General features: G+C 43.9%; 1 protein-coding gene across 1 annotated transcript in view; it reads right to left on the bottom strand.

Annotated features, from left to right (window-relative positions):
• CCDC146 (coiled-coil domain containing 146) overlaps window positions 1-20,582 on the bottom strand; it is a 120,508-nt gene that overhangs the window by 6,417 nt on the left and 93,509 nt on the right. The window contains exons 11-16 of the mRNA XM_045029664.1: window positions 20,150-20,320; window positions 17,555-17,643; window positions 17,269-17,433; window positions 14,514-14,738; window positions 12,518-12,746; window positions 74-202 (exon numbers count right to left, since the gene is read on the bottom strand). Coding sequence (XP_044885599.1) covers window positions 74-202; window positions 12,518-12,746; window positions 14,514-14,738; window positions 17,269-17,433; window positions 17,555-17,643; window positions 20,150-20,320 — 1,008 coding nt within the window. The remainder of the gene's footprint in view (window positions 1-73; window positions 203-12,517; window positions 12,747-14,513; window positions 14,739-17,268; window positions 17,434-17,554; window positions 17,644-20,149; window positions 20,321-20,582) is intronic.

The raw sequence follows: 20,582 nt of genomic DNA on the forward strand, positions 1-20,582 counted from the left end.
GCGGGTTGAGAACCACAGTTCTAGGGTAATCCAGCCATGTACTGTGATAAATTCTATCAGACATGTGTGGTACCTCTTCAATCTTTTTGAACAATTCAGGTAGTGATGGGTCCTTCCCTTCCAGGACTCGCTTTCTGTTCTTCCCCTCAGGATCAGCGAAGTGTTTCTCCAGACTTTTAATTCTGTCCTTGCACTGAGAATACTACCAAACAAGAAAATATAACTGCCAGGTTTGAGGTGGTTTAAAACAACCAGTTTGGTGAGTAGACAAGTAAGTCATTATTGATACATGATAAACGAAATAGCCAATCACAGATGAGAAAGATTAAATGGTCTCATCTCATGAATTACACTGAGTGATGCTTTGGTCCAATTTTGGCTGATTTATACACTAAGAACCCTACTGAAGTTAATGAGTGGGTATAGTATAGATCAGGGGTCTCAAACTCAAATGACCCCGAGGGCCGCATGAGGACTAGTGCATTGGCCCAAGGGCCGCATCACTGACACACCCCCTTGCTGCCCCTGGCCCCACCCCCAATCCACCCCTTCCATGAGGCCCCGCCCCTGCCCTGTCTCTTCTCCACCTCCTCACCTAAGCGCGCGGCTCCCCGCTCCTCCCCCCTCCCTCCTGGAAAGTGCTAAGCGCCACCAACAGCTGTTTGGCGGCGGGAAGCGCCTGGAGGTAGGCAGAAAAAAAAATGAAGAGTAATATAGTAGTATAGTATTAAAATATAGTATGCTATTAAAAGTCAATTTATTAACTTTTTTATTAACTTCTTTAACTGTAATGTGAAACGTCAGTGCTAATTTTGACAGTCATTTCATTTTTGGCCACTTAGCTGGCAGCATTTTGCATCAACCAGAGCATCAATATTAGGTTTGATATCCTGAGACGAAACCAATCTCAGTGTTGCTTGCAAATGTTCATCAGTGAGCCTTGACCTTAACACAGATTTGTTAATCTTCATGGAAGAGAAAAATTGTTCACATATATATGTACTTCCAAACATTGCCATTATCCTTGCAGAAGCAGAGAATAACATGGGAAATCTTTCTTGTGAAAGAAACCTGTAGAATTCTGGAATTCAAACATCTGTATACTTCTGCTTCAAAATCGTGTCACACTGAAGCTCCACTAACTCCATCTGCATTTCCTCTGCAACATTGTCAATTTCAACAGCAAATGGTGTGGAAAAAAGTTGAAAATGTGGTTCAAGTGCCTTGAAATCTTTAAACTGCACATCAAACTGTTTGTGTAAGTTGGAAATGATCTCTGCATATTCTTTCAAGGATTTGGGTTCAACTTTTCCTAAGGAATTCAGAGTTGAGAAATGGACCAAATTGCCAGCAATCAGCTGTTTCCCCCATAAAGTAAGCTTGACTTTGAATGATTTAATACTGTCATACATCTGTGTTATCACCTGTTTTCTACCCTGAAGTTTCAAGTTCAGTGCATTCAGGTGATCAGTTACATCTGTTAGAAAAGCAAGGTTGCAGATAAAAGTGGAATCAGCAAGCGGTGGAACCTCCTTGTTTTTCATTTTCATGAAGGAATCAATCTCCTCTTTAAGTGCAAAAAAAACGCTTCAAAACATTTCCACGACTCAGCCATCTAACTTGAGTGTGATACAGAAGTTCCCCATATTCACTCTCCATACTTGCTAGAAAAGAAGTGAACTGTCTGTGATTCAGCCCTTGTGCACGTATAAAATTAACAGTTTTAACAACTACATCCATAACTTCTTTCATTTGTAGACTTTTACTACACAGGGCTTCTTGGTGCAAAATACAATGTATACTGGTGAAGCTAATTCCTGGTATATTGAGGCTGTTCAGTTTGGTCTTCAATAATCCAACCACACCAATGTTTTCAGAGCACATTGATGGCGCACCGTCCATAGCCAAAGATACGAGTTTGTTCCATGGCAGCGCAGCTTTTTCAATGCACTCTTCCAATCCTTGAAATATGTCACGTCCCGTTGTGGTACCCTTCAGTGGCATTAAGTCTAGCAATTCTTCAGTTATATTCAAATTGCAGTCCACACCTCTAATGAACACTGCACACTGTGCGGTATCTGATACATCTGTACGCTCATCAAGAGCAATTGAAAATACTTCAAAGTCTTTTGCCATTTGAATCAATTATTTTTGCACATTATCAGCTAAATCCGTTATCCTGCAGGCAACTGTATTTGCAGACAAGCTTATGCCTTCAAAAACTTTCTTCCTATCAGGACATAAAATTTCACTGGCCTTCATAAGACATTCTTTTATGAATAAGCCTTCTGTAAAAGGTCGCGATGATTTAGCTATCATTTCGCTTATCACAAAACTTGCTCTTACTGAATCTTCGCTAGACTTGTTAATCCCTGAAAATAAATTTCTTTGCTTGGCAAATGCTGCTTTAAGTTGCTGAACTTTTTCCTCTCGGATTTTTCTGGTGAATGCATCATATTTTTCACGGTGCATCGTGTCATAGTGCCGACGCACGTTATACTCCTTGGGAACAGCAATCGTTTGCTGACAAATAAGGCATTGAATTTTATCTTTTACCTCTGTGAAAAAATATAAATTCTCCCATTTGTCTTGGAAAACTCTCTTTTCTTCCATGAGTGTTCTTTTTTTTGACAAAGTCATTTCCAAGCAGTTTTAATAAATATATACACTCAGTAATGCACCTCACTCAAAGGACAAAACACGCACTTAGATTTACTGCCTAAGGCTCTGGGAGGGAGTTTGGGTGGGGGAGGGGGTCTGGAGTACAGGCCCTGGGCTGGAGTTTGGGTGGGGGAGGGGGGCTGGAGTGCAGGCTCTGTGCTCGGTGCAGGCTCCAGGCTGCGGCAGGGGGTGGGGGTGCAGGCTTTGGGACGGAGTTTGGGGATAGGAGGGGGTGCAGGGGTGAGGGCTGTGGGGCTGAGGGTGAGGGGTTTGAGGCATTGGAGAGGCTCGGGGCATTGGAGAGTCTCAGGACTAGGGCAGAAGGGCAGGGGAAGGGCAGCCTGCCCTGGCCCTAGTGCAGGGGGGCGCTAGGACCCTGCGGCAGCAGGTGATGCCGGAAGCCGGCATAGCGGAGGAGTGGAGTCAGCCTGAGCTCCCGGGCAGGCTCCCGGGCGGTGAGGGGGCAGCAAGTGGGGGCCGGGAGACACTGGGGGGAGGCGCGTGGGGGCGGCAGGTGGGGCCAGGGGAGAGACCCGGCCCCAAACATTGGGGAGCAGCGCGCGGGGAGCTTAGGCACAGAAAATAACTCGGGGAGGGGGGCGGGGGTGAGGGGAGTTTGGCGGCGACAGGAAGTAACTGGGGGAGCTCCGCGGGCCGCAGGGAAGAGCTCCGAGGGCCGTATGCGGGCCGCGGGCCGCATGTTTGAGACCCCTGGTATAGATTGGTAGGGCACTATTAGCCTTATTTGTGTTTTATCACAGATTAACACAGGCCACCCCAACAGCTATTCCCATTTCAAACCCATCTTCAAACACTTGTTCATCTGAGGCCTTCCTCACACACAACAAAGTGACCTGGGATTTTTCTATTGGTAAAGCATGCCTCTGGAATGTCAGAGTGCCATTTGAGTGATGAGATACTCCTGCATCTCTAGTGTACTCATCGGGAGGGTTGGAAAAAGGCTGCCTCCTTTGACACCAAGTCCAGCTAGCTAGGGAGGTTGGAGGAAAGGCAAGTTTTCCTGCTTGGAGTGGCCGAGGGCTCGATAACACATCCCTTGAGAGCACAGAGGATGGAAAGAAGGTACAAGGGGAGGCTGCTGTGGGATTACTAGAGTGAGAATTTTCTTTAGGAGAGGACACTATGGCTCTCAGGCAAACCCTGGAAAGATGGAAACTCTCATCCCTCATCCCTAGAAAGTGGGGGTTTCATTTCCCTTTATATCCCCAGACCATTTTTCGAATCATGCGAATACACCGTATTTTCAGTGCATTAGTCACTCTGTACCCAGCAGATGAGGACTAGCTCAACATTCCTGTGTCTGAGACCAACTACCTTGTTCTCCATTGCCTATGCCAGGAGTGAGACTAGGGACTAGTCATAGACAATACAAAATATAACAAAGCAAGTATATGTGCCACTGCTGAGGCCAAGGATTCACAGCCATGTTGCTGAGACCAGCTTCTTCTTCTGGCCCCTGCTGCTTGTTGTCTGCTACTGGCACCTGCATTACTCAGAGCAGAGAGGGAAAATGCCTGAGAGGCTGTACTTGTGGAAACCCAGTAACAGAAATTACCCAGAAAGCAACGAGGCAAAAAAAAGTTGAAGGAGCAAAAATAAAAATGAGACACTGATGCTAGTGATGTTGTTATTAATGCTGACAAGTTGTACAGCAAGTCACATTTTTAGCTCCTTGAACATTGTCGGGCTCCTGGCCAAGAGGGACAACAGACTCCGACTTCTCATTTCTTCGGCTTAGCTTTCCCAGTCAATAAGTTACACACACACACGCACGCACGCACACAAAGAAACAAAACCCTGTAAACTCACCAAGCTAGTGCTTCTAAAGGCTGAACAGAGCCCCTGTGAGCTCAATTTTTGAATATTGGAAGGCATTCAGATTCTATGGTAATGGAAGGCAATAAAAGTAGCTAGCTGAAACACAGGCCAGGACAAGTGACACAGGCCGGGGCTGGGTGTTGACAGGGGACACAAGACAGTGACAAGGGACAAAGAGGGGACCCGGATGCAGGGACATATGATTAGGGAACAGGAGTAAAGTCCAGCAGAAGGTAGAGTTCAGTGTAGGGGAAAAGCTGAAAGAAATAGGAAGGGATCTGTGGGAGCTGAGGAGTCTGCCCAAAGAGATTTCTGTGGGATTATGAGAGGAGGCTGCTGGGGAGAACACATCCCTCATACAAATTCAGAGACAATAGGTAGATGGTAGCATGCCAATTTTTGTGTGCATTTTGTGTACACGTCAGGTTAACTTTTCCATCTGGCATGCACATGCATATGGGGGGAGGCGGGGGGGGGGGCTCCTGATGAGAGTTTTAAAAAAGCAGATCACAGACAAAAAAGACAGGTGATTAATTTTTGTAAATCTCATGATTTTTAAGCCAATCTCTTGATTCTTTTTAGTCTACCTCCTCATGTTTGAACTTGCAGGATTGGCAATACAGTCTTAGTCCATTTTTTGCAACATGACATATTTGGTATATCTACAGTAATCTATCACAGGTTAATCTGTTGGGCTATTAATCTTTCAGCACTAACATAAACATGATTCAAATAATTAGGTCTAAGGACGATCCACATACTCTCAGGTGAAAAATTACTAGGGAGATAGCTGTCTTTGGCTCTTTCAGCCACAATGGTTTACCATAAATGAAGAAATATTTAGGCCTAACCCACAGGGATAGGTTCACTGGAGGTTCAGTGTTGGCCATGTGTTTTTTGATGTGTAGAAATGTAAACTGTGAGAGCTGATAGATGTGATGCTATGATAATGATACCAAGTATCAGAGGGGTAGCTGTGTTAGTGTGTATCCACAAACACAACGAGGTGTATGGTGGCACCTTAAAGACTGACACATTTATTTGAGCATAAGCTTTCATGGGTAAAAAAACCCCACTTCTTCAGATGCATAAATGTGTAAAGTCTTTAAGGTGCCACCAGACTCCTCGTTGTTTTTTTGCTCTGATAATGGAAAGTCACCAGAACATTCAGTTTAAGCCCTTTTTTCTTGCAAAAAGTCAGCATCCATCTCTTCCTGTTCCAAGAAGTAGCATCACAGAAAAGAACCTTAAAAAGGCTTGAAAACTTTTAAAAAAGGGAACTAGCCATTAGACAAACAAGTCAAAATGTAAGATTGCTGTCCCTCCATTTGTCCAATCATGTTTTGGTTTCAAACATGTGTCACTTGGGTTGGACCACAGGGGGATTGAGAAATAGTTTTTGATGACAGTTAACTAGAAACATGAGCACAACAATACACTGAGTTTTGCAAAACAGAAGAATTTAAAAACAAGTCTATGATAAATAACAGGATGTAGGTACAGTTCCAGTTGTATTTCACATCTGGGTCTCAACCCTATAAACCTACTCTTCTACGCAATCCTTATTGATATTGATGAGACTAGTCATGTGAGTAGAGAGTGCCCACTCAAGAAAGAGTTTGCAGGATTGGGTCTCTACTTTATAAATTATGTTTTTGTCACAGGACACACCTACCAACTCAGAACAGACACATTTAGAAAGTTTCCCACTAAACTTAAATATAGACTTACAGGTGTTTTTGAAGTGCAAACATCCCAGATTCTTAAGTATGCATTTAAATGTAATGAGAAAAAGGTTTTATAATGTATTCAAAATAAAAATAATAAGCAGCTTAAACAGTATCAATGCAAAGTTTTAATTTTCACAGGTGAAAGAGAATACATATAGCTATATATGAAGGTACTCAACCCAAGGGTACAAAAAATAAATGGCATGCATGTAAATAACCATGCTAATGTATTTGCATAACTGTTTGACTATAATCTTTATTTATTTATTTTCTTCACTCGCCTTATACGTCAGTGTCAGCTGTGGGTAAAACTGTTTCTTGTTTCATAGATTTTACATTTTAAGACCAGAAAGGACCATTCTGATGATCTGTTCTGGCCTCCTGCATAAAACAGGCCATAGATTTTCACCCCATCAGGACACTGGATAAATTCTGAGGTTAACACCTTTACCTCTCACTGGTTAGTCCCTCTTTGCTGGCTTAGGAGTGAAGCTGTCTCCTTAAGCACTAAGTGACAGGTTTCAGAGTACATTGGCCAAACCGGACAGTCTCTACGCAAAAGAATAAATGGACACAAATCTGACATCAAGAATTATAACATTCAAAAGCCAGTAGAACAACACTTCAGTCTCCCTGGACACTCAGTAACAGGCTTAAAACTGGCAATTCTTCAATAAAAATCCTTCAAAAACAGACTTCAGTGAGAAACTGCAGAACTGGAATTAATTTGCAAACTGGACACCATCAAATTAGGCCTGAATAAAGACTAGGATTAAATGGGTCACTACAAAAACTAATTTCCCCCTGCTGATACTCACACCTTCTTATCAACTCTTTGAAATGGGCCACCTTGATTACATTGAACTCATTAGCACTACAAAAGTGATTTTTCCTCCCTTCTTGTCAACCGTTGAGAATAGCCCACTTCCACCTTAATTGAATTGGCTCATTAGCACTGACCCCCCCTCCAGTTGGTAAGGCAACTCCCATCTTTTCATATGCTGTGTACTGATACCTCTCTACTGTATTTTCCACTCCATGCATCTGATGAAGTGGGTTCTAGCCCACGAAAGCTTATTCCCAAATAAATTTGTTAGTCTCTAAGGCCTGGTCTACACTACGCGTTTAAACCGGTTTTAGGAGCATTAAACCGATTTAACGCCACACCCGTCCACACTAAGAGGCCCTTTATATCGATATAAAGGGCTCTTTAAACCGGTTTCTGTACTCCTCCCTAACGAGAGGAGTAGCGCTAGTATCGGTATTACCATATCGGATTAGGGTTAGTGTGGCCGCAGATCGACGGTATTGGCCTCCGGGCGGTATCCCACAGTGCACCACTGACCGCTCTGGACAGCAATCTGAACTCGGATGCAGTGGCCAGGTAGACAGGAAAAGCCCCGCGAACTTTTGAATATTTCCTGTTTGCCCAGCGTGGAGCTCCGATCAGCACGGGTGGCGAGGCAGTTAAAAATCAAAATAAAGAAAGAGCTCCCGCATGGACGATGCGGACGTGATCGCTGTAAGGGCAGGCAAATCTGTTCTATCAGCGCTCCGTTACAGAAGACGAAATTCAAAATCATTTTTTAAATATCTCCAGACAGATGCCATAGCAGGGACTCAGCTCACTGCTGCGTGACAAGCGTAACGGAAAGCCAAAGAATCAAATGGACGCTCATGGCCTGGAGGACTCAAGCTATCCCACAGTTCTTGCAGTCTCCGAAAAGTATTTGCATTCTTGGCTGAGCTCCAAATGCTTCTAGGGTCAAACACAGTGTCCGCGGTGGGTCAGGGCATAGCTCGGCAATTTACGCACCCCCCCACCCACCCCCAGAAGTGAAAGGGAAAACAATCCTCTCTTGACTCTTTTACATGTCACCCTATCTTTACTGAATGCTGCAGATAGACACGATGCTGCAGCACTCAACACCAACATCCTTGCTCCCCCCCTGCCATGGGTGGCTGATGGTACAATAAGATTGATACCCATCGTCATCATCAGCCTATTGGCACATGGGGCAGTGCAAAAGGACTGGTAACCATGCCGACTAGCATCAGTTAGGTTGATCAAGGGTGCCTGCCCCTAATTTTTCCTGGTAGATGGTGCAATATGGCTGGTAACCGTCTTCATCATAGCAACAGGGGGCTGAGCTCCATCAGCCCCCACCCTTCATGTGTAAAGAAAAGATTCAGTTGCCCCTAGACTAGCAGTGGGATGCTGGGCTCCTCTCCTACACACTGCTTAATGTCCTGTCTGGACTATCATAGCAGATGGAGGCTGCCTTCCACTCATTTCTCACTAACAAGTCACTGTGTCATCACACAAGTGGGGGGACAATGCTATGGTAGCCCAGGAAGGCTGGGGGAAGAACAGAATGAACAGGTGGGGTTGTTGCAGGAGCACCCCCTGTGAATAGCATACAGCTCATAATTTCTGCAGGATCTGACACAGAGCAGCTGTGCTCTCTGGTTATGATATACAGTGGTTCTCTAGTACACTTGCCCATATTCTAGGCAGGACTGATTCTATTTTTAGATACCAAAAAGGAGGGATTGACTCAGGGAGTCATTCCCAATTTTGGCTTTTGCGCCCCTGGCTAAGAGCAGCCAGGGGCACTTATGACAGCAACAGATGGTGCAGTGCAAAAGGACTGGTAGCCACGATCATCTTATTACCAATTTATGGTATGGTAGATGGTGCAATATGGCTGGTAACCATCTCTGCTGTCATGCAAAAGCAAAAGCATGCTGCTGTGTAGCGCTGCTGAATCGCCTCTGTGAGCGGCATCTAGTACACATACAGTGACAGTCACAAAAGGAAAAACAGGCTCCATGATTGCCATGCTATGGCATCTGCCAGGGCAATCCAGGGAAAAAAGGCACAAAATGCTTGTCTGCCGTTGCTTTCCCAGCGGAAGGAGTGACTGACGACATTTACCCAGAACCATCCGCGACAATGATTTTTGCCCCATCAGGCACTGGGATCTCAACCCGGAAATTCCAAGGGGCGGGGGAGGCTGCGGGAACTATGGGATAGCTACGGAATAGCTACCCACAGTGCAATGCTCCAGAAATTGACGCTAGCCTCGGACCATGGACGCACACCACCGATTTAATGTGTTTAGTGTGGCCGCGCACACTCGATTTTATACAATCTGTTTTGCTAAACCGGTTTATGTAAATTCGGAATAATCCCGTAGTGTAGACGTACCTAAGGTGCCACAAGGACGTCTCATTGTTTTTGTTTAAGCACTAAGTGGCTCAACAGGTCTGCACTTTGGACCAATTACCATTTAATGCCAAATATTTCTCATTGATGCATGAAGATGAATTAGTGCTCATGGCTCACTTCAGCCTGCAGAACCAGGCCCTGGATATGCAGTTCCAATATGCATATCCAGGGGCAGCCTGGGGTGGAGTTTCACTAGTACCAGAGTTTTTTGTGTCTGACACATGAACTTCTAAGCATTTCTAGCATTAGATGCCCAACACTTGACATGCTACTAGTTTCTGATCTCTATTGCTAGTAGCTCATCTGGCATTAGACATTAGAACCTACTGAATTCTAATGCTAGAGATCCATGTGGCAAGAGTGGCGGGGTGAGGTGAGCTGGGGCGGCTCTAGCAATTGCGCCACCCCAAGCAGGGCGGCACGCTGCGGGGGGCGCTCTGCCGGTCGCCGGTCCCGTGGCTCCGGTGGACCTCCTGCAGACGTGCCTGCGGAGGGTCCGCTGGTCCCGCGGCTCCGGTGGAGCATCCGCAGGCACACCTGCAGGAGGTCCACCCGAGCCGCGGGACCAGCAGACCCTCCGCAGGCATGCCTGCGGGAGGTCCACCGGAGCCGCCTGCCGCCCTCCCGGCGGCATGCCGCCCCAAGCACGCGCTTGGCGTGCTGGGGTCTAGAGCCGGCCCTGGAGGAGAGAAGGAAAAGATGGCAGTCAAGCCTAGGAGAATAGTAAAGAGTTGGAATAAAAAGTGGGTAGCAAAGGTTGAGAAGTAGAAAGAAGGGAAAAGAGGAAGTAGAAAGGGGGAAGAGAAGATCACAGGCAACAGAAGAAAGAAAAAACAGAGAAATGAACACAGAAAAGAGATACTTAATATTATTTGTATTATAGAAGCATTTAGCCCCCACCAGAAATCAGGGTCTTGTGCTTGTGAAAGATGGAGCCTATCTCGAAAAATTTACAGTTTAAACAGACAAGACAGACAAAGTCTGGGAGAAAGGACATGTTGCTATTCCTATCTTACAGATAGGGCAGTGAGGCACAGAGAGATTAAGGCTAAGATCTTCAATGGTATTTAGGCTCCTAACTTCCATTGAAATAAATAAATAAATACCTTGGAGGATCTGGGCCTAAGTGATTTGTCCAAAGTCACATAGGAAGTCTGTGGCAGAGCTCCTAAAGCCTAGTCCAGTGCTTTAACCATAAAACCATTTTTCCTAGAGACAAGGGACTGGCTCAGGGACTGAATTTGGTTTGGTGTCACTGATTGGATTCAAGGCTGAATCAGTATTAAGGGTCAGATTTGGATCCACTACATTGGGTCAATATCTTGTGCAAATGACTGTTCTTGAAAGACACTTGGTACATCTGAACTGGAAGCACATACTAGAACATTTATGAGTTTGAACCCAACCAGGGACCAAAGCCCCAGGAACAGATTCAAATCAAGTCCAGAGATTCAAATTCAGCAACCCACCCCAAAATTCTGAGTTTGGATTACAGGTTATAGTTTTCATCCATATCTAGGAGGTACAACAAAACAAACAGAATGTGTCTCACCAGAGACAGTGCCTGTTGTCCATCTCAGATGAGGAGTGTTGACTCCAGAAGAGCTAATTGGGACATCAGAAAGTGGCAGAAGTAATGAGAGAGTTGGATCAACTGCCCTACAGTAAGAACAAAATTGAGGCATGACCTCTTGCTTTTAAAATTCTGATGACTCATTATTTGCCATTGGTCACTGGAACAATCTCCCACTTGGGAAATTTTCTGAAATGTACCCTGTCATTAATATCATGCTCACTATGCTTCACGGCTTTCTGATTTTATTTTACACGAGAAACTAACACCCCCCCCCAAAATAGCAATAGTCTCCCTTTACATAAACCTTTATGCTTGATAAGAATCACCATGAAGGAGAAGCTACAGGATGTTTACAATTTCTGCTACAGTATCAACCCAAAGTTTCACAACTGACTTTGCTTCAGTTCAGGAAACAACACCTCTGTTTTGTCACTGCACATGCCTGACTGACTCACCATATCATTTCAAATCTCAGCTGAAAAATCTTTATTTCCTCTGGCTCATTTCCATAGTTTCTCACTCCCTTTATTCATTATGTAACTCTATAACTCAATTAATTACAGTACCCCTATAAAGTTCTTTGGGGTACAGTTTTATGAAAAACTCTGTACAAAACTGTATTCTCTTAGCTATACAAGCAATTTTCCTGAAAGAGCAGAGGTAATAGAATAGTGCAGTGCTATCTTACAATGAGTCACAATCTCTAGTCTATGCAACTACTAGCAGCACTGATGCACCATAAATTACAATTCTGTACAGAAGCAAACAGAATACGTATGGAAAAGATTACCATCTGGAGATAAGGTCAGAAGTAAATGAGCCATTTCAGAAAGCAAAGGAAGAATGTCCACAACAATGACGAACACTACAGCTTGTTAATTGTTCAATGTCATTTTGTAATGAGAGCTAAAACGCTCACTGTTTTTTATATGGAGGAACATGTACATGGATTATATCATAGTAGGCAGCATAGTCTCCAGAGTAGGTTTAAGGTCAAGTATTTTCAGTGAATTGAGCTACTATTTTGCAAAGTGGAAAGGCTGAAGAAAGACACAGCCAATACATTTTTGACTAATTTCAGATGGTGCCTGTTTTTACATGATGCCTTATGCCTATCCTACAGTATAACCATGCTGATGTTTAAAGCAACATTATTTTTATCTTAGGCCCCAACCACTTCAGCAAGTGTGTAAGTTTAATCATGTGAGTTGACTGAAGTCAATAGGACTACTCACTTTCTTAAAGTTACGCACATGCTTAAGTGCTTCACTGGATTGGTACCTTAATGTTTTGTCAGTTTGTGTCAATCATACTGTTCACATTGTAACTTTTTGTATGGAATACATTTAAATTCCCACAACTGTGATTTAATTTCTTTTATCAGAACACAGAGTAGCACAAACTGAAACAATGTATGTATTAAAAAAAATGAAAATAAAACCAACCTCTCCCAGAAATTAGTTCTCTAATTCTACCTACCTGAATCTGAAGTACCACCAGATCTGCATCCAAGGCATTCTTCATTGGCAGTATTTTCAGGGACAACTCAATCTGTCTCTTTTTCTCAGCTAGCTTCAGGTTCAGAAATCTGATCTTTTCATCCATGACTTGTATCTCGATATCGCCATTTCTACTCATCATTTCCTGAATGTTTATTTTTTCATAGAAAATACATACTTCTTCCTCTCGCTCTATGAGCAAAACACCACTGCAATAGACCCAAAATGAAAAGTTAAAGTCAGGTTGTAAAATTTTCCATTCACATTCAGTGTTAGTTCCATTCAAGAATGCAAGTGGCAGATTTTAGCACTAGCAATAATCTCTGGAAATGTGCACAGATTTCACAAAATCCTTATTTAATCCCTTGCGGTATTATTAACCAGTGACAAAAATGTTCATCTCTGTGAGAATTAGTGGACATAGAACTGCAAACATAAACTATGTGCTGGTCTCCCAGCATACTTTTTTTACAATTCTATTGCCTTCCATGGAAGTTATTTAAAGAACAGGTTATCTGGTCAGTGATATTCATCTCTTGTGCCTTCTCATACCATAGGGGTGGGAAAACTTTTTTGGCCCAAGGGCCGGATCTGGGTATGGAAATTGTATGGCAGGCCATGAATGCTCATGAAATTGGGGGTTGGGGTGAGGGCTCTAGGGTGGGGCCAGAAATTAGGAGTTCAGGGTGTGGGAAGGGGCAGTAGGTTGGGGTACGAGGGGGTGAGGACTCCAGCTGGGGGTGTGGGCTCTGGGGTGAGGCTGGGAATGAGGGGTTGGGGGTGCAGGAGGGTGCTCTGGGCTGGGACCAAGGGGCTCACAGGGCAGGAGGAGGATCAGGGCTAGGGCAGGGGGTTGGGGCACAGGAGGGAGTCAGGGGTGTGGGCTCCAGGCGGTGCTTACCTCAAGCAGCTTCCTGAAGCAGCAGCATGTCCCTCCTCCAGCTCCTACACGTAGAGGCAGCCAGGGGGTTCCGCACACTGCCCCGTCTGCAGAGGCTGCCCCTGCAGCTCCCATTGGCCACGGTTCCTGTCCAATGGGAGCTGCGGGGGCGGTGCTTGGGGCAGGGGCAGCGTGCTGAGCCCCTGGCTGCCCCTACACATAGGAGCTGGAGGGGAGACATGTTGCTGCTTCTGGGAGCCATGTGGAGCCACGGCATGGAGCAGGGCAAGCACTGGACCCAGCTCTCCAGCAGGAGCTTGAGGGCCAGATTAAAACATCTGAAAGGCCGGATGTGGCCCCCGGGCTGAAGTTTTACCACCCCTGTCATACCACATCTGTGCACTTATAAACAAACAGGGCAGGATGATATTAAGCTCTCAGGGGATTCAACAGCCAATGCAGTTGTTATTATAGATATTATTCTGTGGGTTGTACAATGTAACCAATGAAGAAATGCCAAAGAACTGTATAATGTAATGCACAGGTTTCTCACCCGCAATGCAGATATTGCCATTCTAGTGAGGCCAAATTCCGGGTATCTAGCATTCCTGGTTAGAAGGTTTCCTCCTTTTAAAAATATTATTGATACAAGGAAACAAACAAAAATAACTTTGGCTAATGGTAGGCCTATTCCAGGACTATTTTTCATTTCAAAATTTAATCATAAAACTATGGCCAGTTTATATTTATAGGCAAAATACAACAGTATCTTCAGCTGAAACACCTGGTCGAAAAGGGACCCTCCCCAACCCAGTGAAAATGAGTAAGTGAATGAGGGTGGGGGACAGTGAGTTACGGAGGGAGGGGGGATGGAGTGGGGTGGGGCCTTGGAGAAGGGGTGGGGCATGGGTGTTTGGTTTTGTGTGAGTAGAAAATCGGTAACCCTATCTATAACAATAAACTGCAGAGGGACACCAGAACTAGATCCTATGAATAAATGGTGTCTTTCATCAATTGCTGGTTACCATTTAAAATAAGTGAAATGTCGTGGAAGTGACGCAAGGTGTTTTAGGTGTCAAATTACCCTTTTTCTTACCTCTCATTTCGACGCAAAACAGCCCTTTCATATTTTTTGCGTAGCTGCACCATTTCCTCTTCAATGTGGGTGAGCATATTGGTGAGTCTGTCGACATCCAGTAACTGTTGCTCTCTCTTTTCCTTCATCTCTTGCAGAGTTGCAATAACTTTGCAGACATCATTTTGGATGCTGTCTTTAATTGCAATATTATTTGAATGCTTCAGAAGGTTTTTCTGCAGTTTTCTTTAATAAAAGTGACAGAGAAAAGGGAAAGATTTTTGTAATTTCAATTCACTTAATATAACAGAACTTGACCTTTATCCTCAGTTTTACTAAAGCCCTTTACACCTCTCTGGCAGTACACAGGAGCATTAAAAGGGGTGGAAACAACCCTCTGAGAATGGCCTTTATGCAGAGTGCCTCTCATCTCTGTATGGAACTGGATAAGGTCTCTACAATTCTTTCATCCCCAGCCCCTCAGACTAAGAGGTGTGTCAGGTACAGAGAAGGGCTATGCACTATGGCTATTGTGATAAACTCAGGACAGACAGCAGCAAGGGGGGGAGAGGTAGAAAATAGTCCCAGAAGCTTAAAAGGCCCTCCCCTCCCTATCAACTGAGGAGGGGTAACTACAGGTCAATCAGGTTCAGCTGGGAAGGGGTTACCACAGAATCAATTAGGATCAGCTGAGAGGGAATTACCTGAGGTCAATTAGGATCAGCTGATTCCAACTAAGGGCTGCCTAAGACCTTTTTAAACCCTCCCCTGTTGGGAGAAGGGGAGAGAGAGAAGGAATCCTGCTGCCAGTAGGTTAGGAGCAGTGAGCATCACCAGGAGGAGAGGCTGCATTCCCTCCCATAAGGGAGAAAAACAAGCTAAATAGACTGGTGGAAAGAAGGAATGGACTTCCACTGTGAAACCAAGAGGGACTGTTTTACCTCAGCCTGTCTCACCAAGGCTAAAAGCAGCAAAGGCTGGTGAGACTGAGAAGGTGCCTTGCCACACTATTCTCTGCCTCCTAGGGTGCCACAGGAGATAAAGTCATAGGAAATAACACTTAGCAAAATTTTCTAAATATACATAAAGTCTATCTCTATCTCTATTTAAATAATAATACTGAAATGATATCTTGCACTGTTCTAGTGCCTTTAATTCAAAGATCTCCACATGTTTTACAAACATTAATCATTCCTCACCTCACTCTCATGAGGGAGAAAAGTATTAACACCCCCATTTTATAGATGAATAAACTAATGTAAAGAGAGGTTAAGTGGCTAAAGTAAGATCAAATAGTGAATCAGAGGCAGAGTGAGAATAAAAACTAGAACTCATAATTCCTAGAGATCTGTATTCTCTAACCACTGGATGATGCTCCCTCACTGATAAGGTGGATTTCAGTTGCCACATGGTCCATTCTTCTAAATTGCTAATGAGATTTAGTTTACTCCATCTAGAGTGAGTATCACTGCTAGTTCAAATACCTATTTATCTCTGCTATAAAGAAATTAATCTTAACAGACACAAGAGGCTTTACAGGAGGAAGTGTGATCTCATGGTTAGGTCTCCTGGATTCTATTCTTCACTTTGCCATTGAGTAGCTCTGTGACATAGGATGTCACTAAGCCTCTCTGCCTTAGTTTCCCCTCATCGAAGTAGGGATAATAAGACTTCTCTGCTTCCAGGGGTGGCTCTAGCCATTTCGCCGCCCCAAGCACGGTGGCACGCTGCGGGGGGCGCTTTGCCGGTCGCCGGTCCCGCGGCTCCGGTGGACCTCCCACAGACATGCCTGCGGATGCTCCACCAGAGCCGCGGGACGAGCGGACCCTCCGCAGGCACGCCTGTGGGAGGTCCACCGGAGCCGCCTGCCGCCCTCCCGGCGACCAGCACAGCGCCCCCCGCAGCATGCCGCCCAAAGCACGCGCTTGGCGTGCTGTGGCCTGGAGCCGCCCCTGTCTGCTTCACAAGGTGCTATGAGATTTATTTAAATATTTGTGAAGAAAATTGAGGTAGATGCTGTTACAGAAGTACAAAGTATTAAATATTTTGTGGATGAACTATTTGCTTGGTGGACACATTCAATACATTCGTTCCCTAAACTACGTAGACTGCAGCAGGTCAATGACAGTATGGTGTTAAATCCTGTTTCCCATGCAAAGACCAAGTAAATAAGCCTGGCACCAGGCAGGTCCATATAAGAACGAATCTTGTTCCCAGGGGGTGGAACCCCTGTGCAGCTACTAAAGCATCAGTAGCTCTGGCTCTATGGAGTGCAAGGGCCATTGATTATGTACAGAGGCATATCCAATGTCCTTATTCCACTCCTCTCCTGACCTGCTTGGTTCTCAAACCCAGCTATATAGAGTTGCAAATACAATATCTCCTGTCTGTGTGTTCCATTCTATGCATCCGAAGAAGTGAGCTTTAGCTCACGAAAGCTCATGCCAAAATAAATTTGTTAGTCTTTAAGGTGCCACAAGTACTCCTGTTTTTTTTGCGGATACAGACTAACATGGCTGCTACTCTGAAAACAGTTCTCAGTGAGTGTAGACTCCCTGAATGGGCTCTTGAGATCCTGCCTCCTGCCCACACACAATGGAATCACACCAGCATCTGGGGATCCCTGTGACTGAGGAGAATGGGCCAAGTTTTGCCTCATAATGAACAAGTCCCACTTTACAACACCATCCATTGATAAATAATGATATCCTAAGCCTTCAGAGGTTGAAGAAATTCAGGACTGTTATTCAAAGGAATTATTTACTTTGCCACTCACCTTTCTTTAATTATAACATTGCTCCTTAAAATTTCCATCTCATTCTCTAGCATTTTTACTTTCTCTTTAATTTCAGTTGTTTTCTGGCGAGCAGTGTGCACCAGGTTTACACATTTGTTTCTCTCATTTCGAATAATGTCATACATTTTAGCAAATCCTTTGAGTCTGGAAAAATGCAAGTATTTAAGGAAATGGTTATTATAATGCTTATACATAAATCATTTAAATGAGTTATTGCTTTAGAAAAAGTGTTATTTCATCTAGTGTATTGTTATAATTCTCTTACTGTCTTTGGATTTCTTTCTTGTTCTTCTTATATTCCCTTATTTCAAGTTCCTTTGTTTTTATCTCTTTAATAATGTTGTGGAGCCTTATCTGAAACATAAATAGCATTAAACATTTTTGATAGTTCAGGGTTTGCAAAGAAATTCCAAATATGAAGTTGCATTGAAGAAACTTGTTTATGTCATCTTAAATGGCACAGGACTGTTACAAAAACTTAATTTTCATAGGTATGAAGGAAGCAGTGAGGAAAATTATTCTGAAGACTCATATTTTGTTCTAACTACAGTAAAATCAGAGATGTCTTTTAGTCGTTTGATTATTAGTGGAAGAGTAACCATGAAGGACAAAAATAACCTTCCTTTCAAAGATTGCTAACAATTTCAGGAAACACTGTTGACTTACATAAAGTCATTCAACAACATTAACTATTATTACTGTAGTTGAGATAATAGTTTGATGCTGCATCTTAAAATGTATCAGTCTTTCTTTGAGAAAGCTTACAGCTTGCAAAGTGTTGATTGACACCTCAGAGTTGCTGAATATCCTCTATTTCTACTAGCTTCAATGAGAGTTGATGGTACACAACACCTTTCAGGGGAAGCTGAATACCTTGCAGGATTGGTTAATAATGAGAATATGTAAATCACTGGACAAAATTAATCCTTTCATTGAGGTCAGTAGGGTTGTACTATAGGAATGAACATGCCCCATTTGATCTTATCCAAATTAGGTCTTTAACTCCCATTTCAGTAGGATTCCTGATACTGCATCATTACAGGTCTGCCTGTGAGGAAGCAAGGAGGCAAAAGAGCTCTGTATTCTTTAGCTATTTAGTGCCCTAAATCTCTCAATCTTTTTGCCTCTATTTGTCTGAGCATGAAGTTACTTCCATCTCTCAGCATTCTCTCTTTTCCTTGAAGTCATCTTGGGACACATTCTTAAAGGTAGTTAGCCACTCGAAGATGCAGATAGGCACCCATTGGGATTTTCTAAAGCACCTTGGCAACTAAATTTCCTTCATCGTCTTTTCAGAAAAAGGATGAGAAATAAGAGATAGCAAAGCAGCAATGAAGACAGCACAAGAAAGAACTAGAGGAAGGAGGTGGAGAAAGAAACTCTATTGCTCTCTCTTCCATTTCTCACAAGAATTGGCCAGGGCAACCAGTTCACAATTCTTCTGTCTTGAGGCCTGCTGCTTCCATTCCCCAGCCTATCATTTCCTTTATGATGTGATTGTCTGGTAAAGACATGTCTGAAGTTGAGTCCTGGACTCCTGGCAGGAAGTAAATTGCAGTTCTCTAGCTTCCCCCGACAGAAAAGCTTCTTTACTCTGGGTTTGTATCGGTCACTACTCTTTCCTGGCTTTCAAACAATCATGGACAATTGCTTGGAATGGTACATTTCTAGGTTCTTCATTAGAGCCCTGGGCCTTCTGAACTTAGTTACTTCCAGAACCATAATCGCCTGAGTTTATTAACCTTTAAGGTGCACTGCAAGGCCTTTCTTTTCTTCCTTGTCCATGATGAGATGGAAATTGGGTGGACTGGCTGGATGTAGTGTGGGACTTTGGGTATTGTTTGTGTGGTGCAGGCCCATTGACAGCAATTCCAGGCCCCAGGGCCATCCCTAGGGGGGTATGAGGCCCAAGGCATAAGTGATGAATCTGTCACTTCCAGGACCGACCCATCATTTCCAGGACCGACCGTGCTGGCCAATCGCGCCAGCCCGCAGGGCCTTGCAAAGCACGAGGCCTGGAGTGGTCCACCCCATGCACACTTAGGAGCCCTGAGACCCATCCGGGCGATTTAAAAGTGCCCTGGGCTCCCAACCGCTGCCACCACTACCACAGGGTTAAAAAAAGAACTAGATAAGTTCAAGGAGGATAGGTCCATCAATGGCTATGAGCCAGGATGGGCAGGGATTCAAAACCATGCTCTGAAGTGTCCGAAGCCTCACTTTGCCAGAAGCTGGGAATGGGCGATGTGGGATGGATCACTTGATGATTATCTGTACTGTTCATTCCTTCTGAAGCACCTGGCATTGACCACTATTGGAAGAAAGGATACTGGGCTAGATGGACCATTGGTCTGACCCAGTATGGCTGTTCTTATGCTCCGTTCTAGTTTGCTCTTTTATACCAGAAGTAACATCAGGAATTACATTCTAAAATATGTCAGGAAAAATTGGACTGTCCTCTGCATTTGGAATGAGGGACGATCCTAGTCTTCTTTGGATACTTATGTCTTTGTGGAATATGATATGCAACTTCTGTGATCTGATTTTCTAGACTGAGGTATCTAGATTCTGGCCCATTATTTTATAACTTGTTCTTGTTTTGAAGGCCATTTGTGACGCCTGAAATCAGGTGGCATCACATTGCATTGTGACATGATGACATTTTGATGTACTGTTATTACATTGTATCATAAAGTGACAATAAAACAACATAATGTCATGATATAAACCTCATGTTATGACAGAATTCTCAAGGGATGTGGAAGCAGGAGATTATGCTTGGTGATTATTTCATTGATAAGTAATATAATCTAATATACTCAAGAACAGTTTTCCAGTGAGATGAACCATGAGTTTTTACCTGTGCTTTTAAGAAGTCCTTAGATTTCTGTTCCCTCTCATCAGCCTTGACCTGAGTCAGGCGTGCAAGACGGGCTAACTCATCTCTGCAGCGTTCCTGCTCCTTAAAAAGCTGATCTTCTTCAGCAATACATTGTTCTAACATATGGGCCTCAACATCTGTTGTCATTTTCTAAAGTAAAACCAAACTTCACTTTAATATTAATTATTTATGAACTATAATATCAATGCTCATGGGCCCACAATCTGAGATGCTCTTTTTGCTTATATATTCAAAGTCCATGAAAGGGTTTTGGTCTACATGGGTGTTAAAAAAAATTACTACTAGCAGAACCTCAACATGAAGCCCTACAATAATACAGCAAAATGCTCTGCCACAGTGCAACATTACTGGCCTATCCACCCAGGGCCAGCTTTAGGAAGTGCAGGGCCCA

Source organism: Mauremys mutica, chromosome 1 (assembly GCF_020497125.1).
Source record: "Mauremys mutica isolate MM-2020 ecotype Southern chromosome 1, ASM2049712v1, whole genome shotgun sequence".
Classification (NCBI taxonomy): domain Eukaryota; kingdom Metazoa; phylum Chordata; order Testudines; family Geoemydidae; genus Mauremys; species Mauremys mutica.